Source organism: Betta splendens, chromosome 2 (assembly GCF_900634795.4).
Source record: "Betta splendens chromosome 2, fBetSpl5.4, whole genome shotgun sequence".
Lineage (NCBI taxonomy): Eukaryota > Metazoa > Chordata > Actinopteri > Anabantiformes > Osphronemidae > Betta > Betta splendens.
Window position 1 is genome coordinate 1,688,149 of NC_040882.2, and position 15,747 is coordinate 1,703,895.

Below are 15,747 nucleotides of genomic sequence, written 5' to 3' on the forward strand. Positions count from 1 at the left end.
ACAAAAACACCTTGTCCAGTCGCTGCCTGCTGCTTTAGGTCAATTGTTCCAGTAAGGCCTGGTGGATGCAGAACAGATCCAGCGTGGTGAACCCTGAGGTTCCTGCTGTACCTCAGCCGTCTAGTGGAGCAACACCAGGCCTAGTCAACATGACTCCATGCAGAATAATTTATTTAATTTGAATTTTGGTTACACAATTTAAGGTATATATCTGGAGGGGTTACGCCCTCTTCCCCTGAAACCCGATGCTGAACAGACAAATGGGATGGTTTGATGTCTTTGTGTAGCTGTAGCAGCTAATCAACATCTACAGTCGTCTTCAGTAGAACACTTCAGTCTACAGTATATACACGTATAGAGTCCTACACCAGTTGTTTAGACAGAGCAGGACAACGCTTCCTCTCCTTCATGTGAAGCCTGTTTATGTGGTCTACTGGAGCATGTGATCAGCTGGTGGGGGAGGTTTATCAGACTTTGAACTTTTGGATCCGTAAAGAAGCAGCAGAGCCCTCGTGTTTCTAATGAAGCCAACAATGTGCCTGAGGGTCCTGGTAATCTTGGTCTTCAGCTTCTGCAGCTGCCAGTCAGCGTCAGGTGAGGAGAACTGAAATCAGTCGTAAATGAGTAGCGACTATGGTACAGCTTTGTCTGGATGGAAGGTTTAGTTGCTTATGGCCCATAGAGGGAAAGTCAAACATTAATCATTTCATTCCAGTTAGTTCAATATAGATTGTGATAGTTTACTAGAAGCAAACAAATGCTAATATTAAAAGTGCAGGTCGGGGGTGCCAATTCAGTGTGTATCCATCTTCTGGGCACCATTAATGGGTTTAACTGTAGAAATTAATAGCGATGCGGTGGAAAATGAAGAGAAGCAATTTCATACTGACCAGTTCAGACCAGTGGTTAAAATCCTTTGAATGTATAATAACACAAAAGCACAATTGTGGCAGCAGAGAAGACTCACAGCTGTCCTCCTCTGTGTCAGTATTTCTGAATCCAGACAGAGCCAATGGCATCCTGCACCGGACTCGGAGGCATAACTCTGGATGGTTCGAGGAGCTGCAAAAAGGAAACTTGGAGAGAGAGTGTCTGGAGGAGACCTGCTCATATGAAGAGGCCCGAGAGGTGTACGAGCACACGGAGACCACGGTGCGACCTCACGCTCGGCCTCACAGCTCACAGGGTGGTTCAGTGTTTCAAGTCTAACTCCATTTAACTTTCGCTTCCAACAGAACGAATTCTGGAAAATCTACAATGGTAAGAATTTCTTTACCTTTAAGAGTGTGTGAAAGTAACAGTGATGTAAACACAAGGCCCTTCTTCCTGCTCGGGTCATGCCAGCGGCTTAAAACCCTCCTGCAGATCCTCTGGCCTTCTGAAAGATTAGTCAGCAGAGAGACATTAACATGATTCTGCTCATTAATCCTCCCATCCTCCCCCACTGCAGTAGGATTGTATCACCTGTAACAACAGTGCTGGTGCTCTGGCTTAAACTGGTGTTTCAGAAAAATAAAGCCACTGTGATAGAAGGTTGATCAGTGGTAGAGTAGGTGGCTCTAAACCTTCCGCCTAAGCATCAAACATTTCACAGAATTTTAGGATCACGTGTAGTTTCATCTTCATACTATGACTATTAGTATAGTCATAGTATGAAGTGTTGTGTGTTATAAGTGTGTTATGACTGTTTTTTTCTCAGTGACTGACAGCTGTCTGTCCAATCCCTGTCTGAACGGTGGAACCTGCTACTCCCAGAGTTCATCCTACAACTGCTTCTGCCTGCCACAGTTCACCGGGATCAACTGTGAGCTGGGTAAAGACACACACACACACACACACACACACACACACACACACACACACACACACACACACACACACACACACACACACACACACACACACACACACACACACACACACACACACACACACACACACATCTCAGGGCTGATGGTAAAGACTCAGCCATTGATCTGTGTATGAAACTTCTCGGCTCAGCTGCTCCTGGTCCCAGTGTTACAGACACAGGCCTGATGGGTACAACTGTTATTCTGACTACCTCACAGACTGAATCCGTGACCTCACCTCTGGTATCCAGCTCGTCACTGAACTTCATCCTCTAGCTCTGCTTTAGTGTGGCCATCCTGGTCCGCCCCGTGTCTATTGTTGTTTCCCCAAACTGGTCTTTCTCTATCTAGTGATCTGTTACTGTTGGATCTCATTTCACCTTTTACTGGTTCTACTTATTACCACCGTCTCTAAACCTCCCTTGCCTGTGTTATTATTAATTTATTTGTATTATTAAAAAGTGTTCAATCTGGCCAATAAAATGGACCCAGCCAGAGATTCTGATATTGGCATCAGAGAAAGCATGATTATTAGGATACCTCACTACATCTAAAGCTTTGACATCAGTAACCCTTGTCCTTCAGCCCTGCAGCCCTGTCTGTTGTAGTTCACTCCTCAGAAGCTAATCAGTCAGAGATCGATCGTAGATCAGGGTCTGGTGCAACACTAGCTGCTGTAGCATCCATTCAGCTGAGTTTAAGGAACTAGACGAGGTAGAGGAAGTTACTGTTTCTATTTAAATCATATGCCGCTGTTTTAACAACAGCACAATGAGGCTTCACACTCTGACTGTTAGTGATTATTATTTATTTACACAATTTCACCTGTTTCTGTTACATGTGGACACGCACTGTACACTATATGTTTGTTCTCATTGCCGTGTGCTCAAAAAACGTAATTGTTGTTGTTATATTCTTTAAATGCCAGTCGTAATTAAATCCTTACACAGATCAGCTGTCATTCAGAATTCTTGATGGTATCTGTGCTGTCCTCAGAGGCCCAGACTGTCCCCAGCACCTGCCTGCTGGATAACGGCGGCTGCGAGCATTTCTGCAGTGAAGGCGAGGGAGGACTAAGGCTCAACTGTTCGTGCGCTGATGGCTACTTCCTAAATGAAGACGGGCTGAGCTGCACAGCAAGAGGTGGACATTTCATTCACAAAAAAAGAAAAATACATTTAAGCATATATATGATTGATAATGACACACTGTTTAGATTCATTTAGATTAATGTCTTTCAATTGCATCAGGTCAGTGAAACGTCTGGAATACTGATACTGGACGGTTAAGTAGCCTGGGGTTAAGTAGCCTCAGTTTGGTATTAATGAAGAGGACTAAATAATAACATGGCCCACAAAACAGGTAGAGGACATCCTTTTCCACAGAAGGTCCTGCCATTAGTAGGACCCCGACAGGCAAGACAATTAATGTCAAGATGAATGTCTCAGAGCTGTTGTCAGACGCTGGTACAGTGGTCTCCGCAACGTTGGATTCATTACATGACAGTCATCACAACTTGACAAACTGAAACAAAGGAGATGGTCAAATGTGGCCTATTCTGGCCATATTGATCTTTAACAACAACTACTGTAGCACCGTTCTCAGATTTGGATGAAGATGTGTGTAAAAATATAAAGGCCATGAGTGACACCAACGTGAACCAAACCAACCACAGTGTGTTCCAGTTACTTTTCCACAGATTTGTTGTTAACTGTAGTCTTGTGTGGATTCAGATTCTATAGCATGTGGCATGGTCCCTATCCTGCAGCATGAAAGCAAAGTTCACCAGCTCGACCCTCGAGCAAGAATCGTGGGAGGAACGGAATGTCCCAAGGGTGAATGTCCCTGGCAGGTGAGTTCAAGAAGCAGGTGACTCACTTGACGATACCTCTGGGTTGGTTACTGCACAAGCTGTAAAACTCAGCCAAGGATGGATCATAATAGGAACCTGATTGTTACTTGAAGAAACACGTATTGTATTCCAGAGACGTTTTGGTTGTTGTTATGCAGCTTTGTTCCCACCAGTTTTACCCGGTGAATGTCCTGTGTAAAAGCAGGTCCTAATGAAAGTGTTGCTGTCTGTTTTGAAGGTTTTGCTGGTCTATAAAGGAAAAGGCTTCTGTGGAGGAGTGATATATAAACCCATGTGGATCCTCACAGCGTCTCATTGCATGGAGAACACGGACGTTCACTTTCTGAAGGTGGTTGCAGGTTGGACTCCGTCTCTACATTTGAAACATGCTGCTAAATTTAAAAATGTGACTTTTGTAGCAACAGATACATGAACAGGATGTTTACCGGCCAACTGCATCAACTCAAACCTTTAATGCAACTCTATCACAAACTCAGAAAACAAATCAATACATAAACTAGCCTTATTTTTACTTCCGTAAATCCACATTTTTCGTTATCCGTGCCATTTACTGCCAGCACTGTGTTTCATTGTCCAACACTGTGGTCTGTGACGTTAGACTTAGCCACCATTCACCCATCGGTAACAACATGCCAGACAACGTGTTGGTCCCGTTTAGTCAAAACAGCCCTGAGTTGTTACAAAATGAACCTCTTTTGACCCCTGATGGTGAGCTTTGATCTCTGGACAGTGATGCCACCAGCAGATTCTAATGACGTGAGGTAGAGCCTCACGGATCCTACGGATGCTCCAGTAAATTGAGCCCTATGGAGTCAAATTATTTATTTTAATTAATTAAAATTAAATTAATTAATGATTAGACAGACATGACGGCTCATATTCATGTGTATGAAATGTGACATTACTCTTGTGATTTGCGGAGGTGATGCAGTTGCACCAACGTTAAACTGGTGTTTCTATCATACATTAATGTAGCATGTTAGCTGACAGGCTATTAGCAATGCTATGCTATGTTATGATGCAGCTGGAGTTAAGATGGGTTTGTTCTAGTAACGCTACCATTGTGACTCTGTGTGACCATTTATCAGACCACAGTAAACACGTTTGCTTTAGGTGAGCACGTTTATTTTAACAATTGCTTTTGTACAGGCTATATGTACAGTAATGCAGTTGTAAGACAGGCTTGGATTTCAATGCAGGATCTTGGTCCTTCCCGCTGATCAACCCTGTCTACAAGTAAACAGAAGTCCAGTGCTGCTGCAGGGTCTCTCAAGGAGTCATCGATACCAAAGACACAGGCAGAAAAATCTGAAAAATCGTGATTGTTTATTTAGTCCGCAGCATTCACTTTCAACCATCAGCTGAGACCTACACCTTCTCTGACTCTGCTTCGCTTCACCCACAGTTTACTTAGGCGCTGATAGCTCCGGCCGACAGGTAACAGGTAAATCAGAAAAGGACCAGACGCTCCTGATTGTTCACAAAAAAAACACGACACAAAACACAAGTGAAACCAGTGACGTGCGGTCAGGGGAGGCAGGGCCTCACCTCGCCTGACAGTACCATAACATGACTAAAAAAACGTAAAATAAAAATTTATTTCTGTCCATTTATCTGTCTTATACATGTTATAAAAAATATTTTTCCCTATAATTTTAATTATCTTAAAATTTTCCTGAGTAAAAATCGTTAGATCTGCACATTTTCTGATCTAATATGGCAAGAAATCGGAAGAGAGGCACCAGCTAGGGGAGCCTCAGCCCCGATGCTGAAACTGTCAGTGAATAGGCCGATACAAGATCCCGACACAATCCTTTTTTATTTCACATTTTGTCTCCAGCATAATGTTAGCAGCCTTCAGACAGATTCATTCTACACCATGACTTTAGGCACAACCTGCCTAATGTGTTTATCAATGTTTTTGTGACATAATTACTTTTCTGATCGCACTAAACCCGTAAAACCAGAAAAGATATGTTCCTTCATATGGGGTGCCAAATGTAAAAGAAGCACCTATAACTAGTTTTCTCACAGTTAACTAAATGACACAACATGTTTTCTCACATTTACAGATGTAGCGGAAAATTTCGCTGCCTCGCTCCTGCTGGATTTCAGGCTGATCTTGTTATGACATTAGCATGACTTAGATACCATTCCACCAAGCCCCCCTACACCAGTCATGACCCCCCACTGTGATGTACTTAATGCGTCGCTGCCTTGTTAACGCCCCCTAAACCTTTTTTTAAAAAATGACCTGCAATTGCGCAGTCATGCACTGTCAGGGCGTTGTAGCTCACGGACCCACATGCACAGCACAGCACAGCTTGAAGATGGTGAATAAGAGTTTATTCCGAAAACACAGAGTCCAGATCAGGCAGGGTCATACACAGGTGGTCAATACGTAGCAGTACAAAGGATCAGGCAGAATCGGTGTCAGGGACAGGCAAGGTTCGTTAACAAGGCTCAAGATTACAGTACCGTTCCGTCAGAGGTAGGGCCGTCGTCAGGTAAGCAAGCATGGTCGTTAACGGACAGGATCAGAGGCCAAGGCGTACAACACAGACAGGGTCGGCGTCGGTGGTCAAAAACAAGGTACAAGATAACAAGGCTGGGCTAGAAATCAGAACGCTGGAATGTGGTGAATGTCACGCAACAATCTGGCAAAGTACTGGGGTGAGAGGTGGTGCTTAAATACAAGGTGAACTGATTACTGATGAAGTGCAGGTGTGGATAATGACCGGTAGAAGCAGGGACCAGTTGTGACATGACGTAAACAGGAAGTCCTTTCAAAGTAATGCCGGAAGTTGACCCAAGACGTGACATGCACCAGGTGGAGCAGTGATGTGTAATCCAGGCTCACAGGTAGACTGGAAGTGCATGAGGTTTGTGTATATATGCACACACTCTACTCTCTCCCTCCGCGGGTGGTCTCATCCACTTTCCAAGCTCGGATCCTCTACCAGAGGCCAGGGAGCTTGAGGGTTCTGCGCAGTATCCTTGCTCTTCCTAGGACTGCACTTTTCTGGACTAAGATTTCTGATGTTTTTCCAGTGATCTGTTGTAGCCACTCCTCCAGTTTGGGGGTCACTGCCCCAAGTGCTCCGATCACCACAGGCACCACTGTGGCCTTCACCTCTCCAGTTCTTCTCTGAGCCCTTGGTATTTCTCTAGTTTCTCATGTTCCTTTTTCTTGATGTTGCTATCGCTTGGTATTGCCACATCCACCACTACGGCTTTCCTCTGTTCTTTTTCCACCACCACAATGTCTGGTTGGTTCGCCATTACCATTCTGTCAGTCTGGATCTGGAAGTCCCACAGGATCTTGGCTCGCTCGTTCTCTACCACCTTGGGAGGTGTTTCCCACTTTGACCTTGGGGTTTCCAGTCCACACTCCGCGCATATGTTCCTGTATACTATGCCAGCCACTTGGTTATGGCGTTCCATGTTTGCTTTGCCTGCCAGCATCTTACACCCTGCAGTTATGTGCTGGATCGTCTCAGGGGCCTCTTTGCACAGTCTACACCTTGGGTCTTGTCTGGTGTGGTAGATCTGGGCTTCTATGGCTCTGGTGCTCAGGGCCTGCTCCTGTGCAGCCAGGATGAGTGCCTCTGTGCTGTCCTTCAGCACGGCCCTTTCAAGCCATTGGTAGGATTTGTTGAGATCAGCCACTTCAGTTATGTTCCGGTGGTACATCCCGTGCAAGGGCTTGTCCTCCCATGATTGTCCCTCTTCCAGCATCTCATCCTCTGTTCTCCACTGCCTGAGACATTCACTCAGCACGTCATCTGTCGGAGCCTTATACTTGTACTTATGGATCTTGGATGTTTCATCCCGGATAGGGGCTCTCACGCTCACTAGTCCTCGGCCTCCTTCCTTGCGGCTAGCGTACAGTCTCAGGGTGCTGGATTTGGGGTGGAACCCTCCATGCATGGTGAGGAGCTTTCGTGTCTTAACATCTGTGGTCTGTATCTCTTCCTTTGGCCACCTTATTATTCCCGCAGGGTATCTGATCACTGGCAGGGCGTAGCTGTTTATTGCCCGGGATTTGTTCTTGCCATTGAGCTGGCTTCTTAGGACTTGCCTTACTCGTTGGAGGTATTTGGCTGTTGCCGCATTCCTTGTTGCCTGTTCAAGGTTGCCGTTCGCCTGTGGTATTCCAAGGTACTTGTAATTGTCCTCAATGTCTGCTATTGTTCCTTCTGGGAGTGAGACCCCTTCTGTGTGGATTACCTTGCCTCTCTTTGTCACCATCCTCCCACATTTCTCGAGCCCGAATGACATCCGGATGTCTAAGCTGTAGATCCTTGTGGTGTGGATCAGCGAGTCGATGTCTCGCTCATTCTTAGCGTACAGCTTGATGTCATCCATGTAGAGGAGGTGACTTATGGTGGCCCCGTTCCGAAGTCGGTATCCATAGCAAGTGTTGTTTATAATTTGGCTGAGGGGGTTCAGACCTATGCAGAACAGCAGTGGGGACAGTGTATCTCCTTGGTATATGCCACATTTGATGGATACTTGGGCAAGTGACTTCCCATTGGCTTCAAGGGTGGTTCTCCACAACCTCATCGAGTTTGCGATGAAGGCCCTTAGATTTCTGTTGATGTTGTACAGCTCCAAGCATTCAGTGATCCATGTGTGTGGCATTGAGTCATAGGCTTTCTTGTAGTCGATCCAGGCTGTGCACAGGTTGGTGTGTCACACTCTGCAGTCTTGGGCAACTGTTCTGTCAACAAGGAGTTGGTGTTTGGCTCCTCTGGTATCCTTACCAATGCCCTTCTGTGCTTCGCTCATGTATTGACCCATGTGCCCCCTTATCTTAGCGGCGATGATGCATGACATGAGCTTCCATGTTGTGGAGAGACAGGTTATTGGCCAGTAGTTGGATGGGACTGTACCCTTTGAGGGATCCTTCATTATCAGGATCGTTCGCCCTTCAGTTAGCCATTTAGGGTGAGTCCCATCCCTTAGCAGCTGGTTCATTTGTGCTGCCAGGCGCTCATGGATTGCAGTGAGCTTCTTTAGTCAGTAGATGTGGATCATGTCAGGGCCAGGTGCTGTCCAGTTTTTCATACCTGAGACTCTTTGTTGGATGTCTGCCACTGTGATAGTCACTGGATTCTGTTCAGGGAGGTTGCTGTGCTCTTCCCTCAGATCCACCAGCCACTGTGCATCGCTGTTGTGTGACGCCTCCCTCTCCCATATACCTTTCCAGTACTGTTCAGTTTCCAGCCTTGGCAGGTCTGCTCTGCTGTTATTACCCTGCCATTGAGAGTACACTTTCGCAGGTTGTGTTGTGAACAGCCGGTTTATTCGTCTGGCTTCATTGTCTCTGGTGTATCTCTTTAGGCGGCTGGCCAAGGCTTGTAGCCTTTGCTTGGCAGTTTTGAGTGCTTCAGGTATGGTCATCTGGCTGTACCTCTTGGGCATCGGTCTTTTCATTGCACCTCTCTGGGCCTCTGTCATTTGGCTCACTTCCCTCCGAGCTGCCTTGATTTTTGCCTCCAACCTTCGTTTCCATGGTGGGTATTGTTTCTCATGGCTCCCATGGTTGCTCTTATAGCCGAGCACCTCTAGGATCACTGATGCTGAAGCGTATATCAGCTCATTGGTTTCCGTGATTGTTGTGGTAGGGATCGCTCTCAATGCTGCATTCACATCTTCCATGAGACTTTCTGATCGTACTTCACTTAGCCGTTGTAGTTGGCTTCGGGGTTGCCTGTTCAATCTCGCCATGATCTTATCTTTCAGGTCAGTCGCTGCCTCGCTCAGCGTGTCTGTGCTCATTGGGGCTTCGTACCCAGTTCCCAGTTGGGGAGATGGTGAAACCTCCCCTCTGACCTGGCGTCCTGGCTCCCCCTTGCCGTAGCATTTGTGTTGTATCTCGTCAATCTCAAGTTGTGATAGCAGTTGCCGTTTGTGGATGTTGGAACACTGAGCTACTAGTTGCTTCGCCGTCAGTCTTGAATGTATATACCACGTCCCCCATGAAGGACATATAATGTAGAAGCTCCTTGAGAAACATTTCTGTTCTAAAAGAATGTACCCAACTTTCAGACTACCTGGTTTAGAAAATGGTCAAAAGAACTGGATGTTTATAAAATCTGTAAATAAAACTTGTTAAAAAGAAAGCATTTAGTTCATGGTTTAGGATTTAAAAGTTTCTTATATTAAACCACCAACTAACAAAAACGGTTTGTTTAAAAAAAACTGTGGGTGGGAAGTTGTGTGCTTTAACCACTAGGCTCTTTGAAGTGATGGATCTCTGATAAATCTTCTGTTGGTTACATCAGGTAACAGCACTGCAGGACTCTGGTGCTTTGGGGAGAAGGGGGTGGTGTGAAACCAGTCTAACTAGTGCTGTGGATTGGTTGTTCTGTCTGAAAAGAGGCCCTCTATTGTTATGTTCATTTAAGCTTCATTAGAAGATGCAAAATGCTCATTTTGTTTAATTTAAAAAAGCTTCTAAAGCAGGCAGACTGACACACACTACATCCAAGTGAATATGGCCAAATATCTAAAATGAAAATTTAAGAATTTCATTAGGTACGTTAGTAAAGTCCAATTCAACCTAATACAGCCAGTAACTGATAAACCTCCAGAAGGTACCTTGGCAGCTGTGGCAGCGTGAGCTGCAGATGCTTATCTATGATTAAAAAAAGTAAGTACAATATTCAATTCTGACATAAAGTCAACTTTTCAAGTTTTCTCAACTTTTTAGTTGACTGTTTAGACAGACTATTGTCTGTCTGTCTGTTTGTCTGTCTGCCCTAGCAAACGGTGAAGAACTGACGTTATCAGATCTATGTCCTGTTCTCAGAACTGTGCCTATACTTGCTGTTTGACCCTAACTCTACAGGTCAGATACTAAAGCTCCACCTTTTGGTTTTACCCTAGAATTGCGTCTTTGGTGCTAAAATGGGGGTGGCCTCATTATCATTTTTAACACCTTCCCCAGACAGACCAAGGAGGGGGGCTGCTGACAGTCGGCTCATGAGGGTGTGATAAGTGTGTGATCAGCGTCAGAAAGGGCACTGACAGTTGTGACTGAAATCAGCGAAAATGAACCGCTCCATCTGTAGTTAAATGTGCAAAAGTATAAATGTAAATGTTAAATCTAAATGTAAATGTTAAATCTAAATGTTAAATGTTAAATCTAAATGTTAAATGTAAATCTAAATGTTAAATGTAAATCTAAATGTTAAATGTAAATGTTAAATGATCGAACTGAATATTTAAGTAGACTCCACCCCCTATTATCCTAGATCAGTGACGCGGACTCAAACACGTCAAAAAGTAGCATAGCTCCGCCCACATCTGACTCTGGATCGGTGGACGACAATACTGGAGAGAAGCCTGAAGTCGAAGCCATCATGGCTGCCAGCTCTGACTCCCTCCCGTCGGGGGAGATTGAACGGGCTGTAACGGCAGGTGTGCGGGCTGAGGCTCCGCTTCAAACTGCTGTTCTGTTGTAAACACCATTAATGGGGAGTTAAGTAGGTTTAAATGGAATATTTCTGTGGCGCCAGTGGAGAATTAGTTAGCTAACTATACTAGCTAGCCGAAGTTACGTCCAGGCTAAAAAGAAAGGTTTTCAGATCAGATGTGGGCGGGGTTTGCGCGCACTGTTTGAGGTGATTGAGTTCGCGTGTCTGATCTTAGTCCAGTCCTGTTTGAGGGTAGGGGTGGAGTCTACTTGCCATTCATGAATATTCAGTTTACACTCGGCGAACATTTAATATTTACATTTCACATTTACATTTAACATTTACATTTTACATTTACATTTAACATTTACATTTAACATTTACATTTGGACTTTTGCACATTTACCTAAATGTGAGAAAACATGTTGTGTCATTTAGTTAAATGTGAGAAAACTAGTTATAGGTGCTCCTTTTACATTCGGCACCCCATACCTTCAAGACCTATCATGTTCCTTTTGGCGAGATACGAATGATGATAAAATGTAAAATACAGTATGGCCAGTATTAATACGCATTCTGACAATTAAAAAGTGAACAATACACACTTTTAAGACATTATGATTGTAAAATCTGACTGAGGACTTTGTGCCTTTGAGGCCTCCCCTGCCTACCCTGACCGCACATCACTGGTTTTGTGTCGTGTTTTCAGGATCAGGAGCATCTTGTCCTTTACCAATTTACCGATAGCTGATAGAAATTTTCAGGACAAGTCAACAACTCAAACTGATTGTTTTCCTTAAAGCATTTTTGTGGCAGGATGTATCATTCTGCAGAATAAGACCACAGCCATCAAAGTATTCATGACAGGATCCATGTGGTTGGCTGGACCCAAAGACTCAGCAGAACATGCCCACAACATCACACTGACGCTTACATTTTACCTGGTGCCATTTGGTCCAGGTGTCAACACACCCATTCATTCATGTAACATGAATCATCGGACCAAGAACCTTCTGTTATTGCACTGTGGCCTAGTTCTGAAGCTCAAGTAACCATTTGTGCTGCTTGGGCAGCACCACAGCCAACACACACACACATTGTGTATTCTGACACTGTTATATCAGAACTAACAGAATCTGAACCTTGAGCCTTATCAGTGCATAATTTAAAAGGAGGCCCAAATTAAAAGGACTCTACTGTAGGTAAATGGTCAGAGCCAAATCTGTTACGCTAAATGACACAGTCACATACCTGGATCAAACTATGGAGACAGATTATGCTGTAGAATGTTTTAAAAATCGAGCTAAAAGTTCAAAACATGTATAGTAACATTGAGATTCCCGTTAGATTTCAGCAGTGGGAGCTACAGTACATAACTGAGATACCTTCACGTCAAACTTGTTAGCTTTGCTGCTTTCAGACCAATTGTGCTGCCTCATATAAACCCCAATGAGAGGGTTGGTCATCATCAGGGGCATGTTACACTAGTGTGACTGCTGTGTACGTATATACTGGTTGTGTTAACTGAACATGTTCTTTGTTCTTCAGGTGAACACAACACTGAGGAAAACGAAGGCACAGAGCAGCTGATCCAAGTAGCTGAGATCATCATGCATGAGAGGTATGCACCTCTCACGGCTGACAACGACGTGGCCTTGCTACGCCTGGTGGCGCCCATCACCTGGACCCAGTACATCGTGCCCGTCTGCCTACCCACTCGCCAACTGGCCGAGCGGGAGCTCTGGGCCGTCAGCCTACACACAGTGAGTGGCTGGGGAAGGAGAGGGGAGCACGGACCCACCTCCAATGTCCTGAGAAGCCTGAAAGTGCCTCGGATCCGGACACAGCAGTGTATAGAGGAGAGCGGCGTGGTGCTGACAGAAAACATGTTCTGTGCTGGCTACATCGAAGGCAAGCAGGACTCATGTAAGGGCGACAGCGGTGGGCCCCTGGTGACACAGTACAGGAAGACAGTGTTCCTGCTGGGGATCGTCAGCTGGGGGAAGGGCTGCGCCCGCCCCGGTAACTATGGCATCTATACCCGCCTGTCAAACTACCTGGAGTGGATCCAAAACCGAACCGCAGCAACCGATCAGCCCAAGAACCACACAAAGGTTCCACATGACAACCTGACCACCTGAGGTCAGTCAGTGCTCGAAAATTTACATTTATTTTGGCAGGTTCAGGTTTGATCACTAACACCTTCCTAAATGTGTATTTAATATATTTTCCAGTTTAACTATGGAATAAGTTACAGGAAACATCGGAACAGTATTTTGGCTTAGGTTTGACAGAGTAACAGGTTGTTACACTGTTTGAAATCAGTTTAGACAAATGATTGTTCTATTTCGTGACTGTGCTGCATGATTTGCTGGTGTCACTGTTACAGAAATGCTGATATGTCCACATGTCTATGGGGTGCCAAATGTAAAAAGAGCACCTATAACTAGTTTTCTCACATTTAACTAAATGACACAACATGTTTTCTCACATTTAGTTAAATGTGCAAAAGTCTAAATGTAAATGTAAATGTTAAATGTAAATGTTAAATGTAAATGTTAAATGTTAAATGTTAAATGTTAAATGTCAAATGTTAAATGTTTAATGTAAATGTAAATGTAAATGTAAATGTAAATGTAAATGTAAATGTAAATGTTAAATGTACGAGAATGTATATCTACCTGCACATTCATGAATATTCATGATCTCATATCATGAATATTCATGAATGTGCAAGTAGACTCCATCCCTACCCTCAAACAGCGCTGGTCTCAGATCAGAGACGAAAACTCAAACACCTCAAACAGTGCGCGCAAACCCCGCCCACATCTGATCTGTAGACCTTTTAGTTAACTTCCGCACACCTGCCGTTACAGCCCGTTCAATCTCCCCCAACGGGAGGGAGTTGGAGCTGGCGGCCATGATGGCTTTGACTTCAGGCTTCTCTCCAGTATTTTCGTGCACCGATCCAAAGTCAGATGTGGGCGGAGCTATGCGTACTGTTTGACGTGTTTGAGTCCGCGTCACTGATCTAGGATAGTAGGGGGTGGAGTCTACTTAAATATTCAGTTCGATCATTTAACATTTACATTTAACATTTACATTTAACATTTAACATTTACATTTACATTTAAAATTTAGATTTAACATTTAGATTTAACATTTAGATTTAACATTTAACATTTAGATTTACATTTAACATTTAGATTTACATTTAACATTTAACATTTACATTTAACATTTACATTTAACATTTACATTTATATTTAACATTTACATTAGTATTTAACATTAGATAGACTTTTGCACATGTAACTAAATGTGAGAAAACATGTTGTGTCATTTAGTTAAATGTGAGAAAACTAGTTATAGGTGCTGCTTTTACATTTGGCACCCCATACATGTCATCATTCATGCACACAGTCCATAGTTTAAGTGGAACTGCAGTCCTTGTGTGATTTATAAGTATAATATAGTTCAAATGTTTTCAAAGAACTGAATAATGTTGAAGGTGAAGATGTTTAGCATCTGTGGTGACCTGTATGATCACTGCACGATACCGAATTAAACTCCTTCAACAGCTTTTTTGTTGTGTCTTTTATTATTGTTTATCTCTTTGCAGTTCTTTGGTGGGTCCATTTACTGGTGTTGTCTCATGAAGCTCATTTCATGCATTAAATCACCTCATGTTAGAGAATATGCCAGAGGCACAAGAACAAAAAATACAACACAAAACACCAACAACCACAGTAATTTACAATTCAGGAGGGGAAAGTGGCCACATGACCATCCTAAAAGCATTAGGAAAGTCAACAAGACAAAACACAGACTGGACTGGACTATCTGAGACACATATACAACATATTCAATCTAAATAGTGGAATACAGGCAAACAGACACTCAACAAGAAAATAAGACTCATAAGCAAAACAAGACTCACAAACAAAGCTCTCTATGAGTGACAGAGTCATGATAGCAATGAGTTGTAGCAGATGTTGTGTATTTATACTGAAGGCAAAAGGGAAGGCACAGCTGAGTGTGGTGGTGATAACACTGGGGATGGGGGAACCAAGAAAGTGGGAGTGGCTGGATGCGAGGGGGCGTGACCAGAGTGTGAGGATTGAGGCTCATCAAGAACAGGCCTGGGATCATCATCACTTAGAATCCAATCAGCAGCTGACTGACACCTGATCTAGGTAATCAGCAGAGAGAGTTGGAAAACCAGCAGGACAGTAACTCTTAAGGACCATAGTTGCAGACCTCTGACTTAGCAGCTCTAGTCAAAACCCAGGGAACCTAAATATTGTTCAGAGACTTTGTTGTGGGAAACTTAACTCTGCTGCTTCAGATGTTTTAAATGCACTGGAGAGGCTGAAACGTGTAAACTACTGGATTCAGTGTTTTAAGAGTCCAGCATCCAGATGAAGTTAAACAGTGTTACAGTACCTGCAGGTTCAAACATTTTGACTATTAACCTTCTGACCAGATTTTATTTTTTTCAGAATGGCTTCTGGACCAAATATTCAGGTAAGGCACCTGTTCATAAACACTAAATGGCGTTTTGTATGTAATGGATGTAACATGTTCATATGAGGCCAGC

The 15,747-nt window shown here is 43.9% G+C and overlaps 1 protein-coding gene across 1 annotated transcript; it reads left to right on the forward strand.

The window, feature by feature from the left end:
- Positions 1–462: 462 nt before the first annotated feature.
- LOC114848291 (coagulation factor VII-like) lies at positions 463–14,730 on the forward strand. Its single transcript, XM_029138662.3, has 8 exons — positions 463–594; positions 989–1,152; positions 1,236–1,260; positions 1,700–1,813; positions 2,847–2,993; positions 3,584–3,702; positions 3,941–4,061; positions 12,696–14,730. The coding sequence occupies exons 1-8, from the start codon at positions 522–524 to the stop codon at positions 13,286–13,288; spliced, it is 1,356 nt and encodes a 451-aa protein (XP_028994495.1). The 5' UTR covers positions 463–521; the 3' UTR covers positions 13,289–14,730.
- Positions 14,731–15,747: the final 1,017 nt, after the last annotated feature.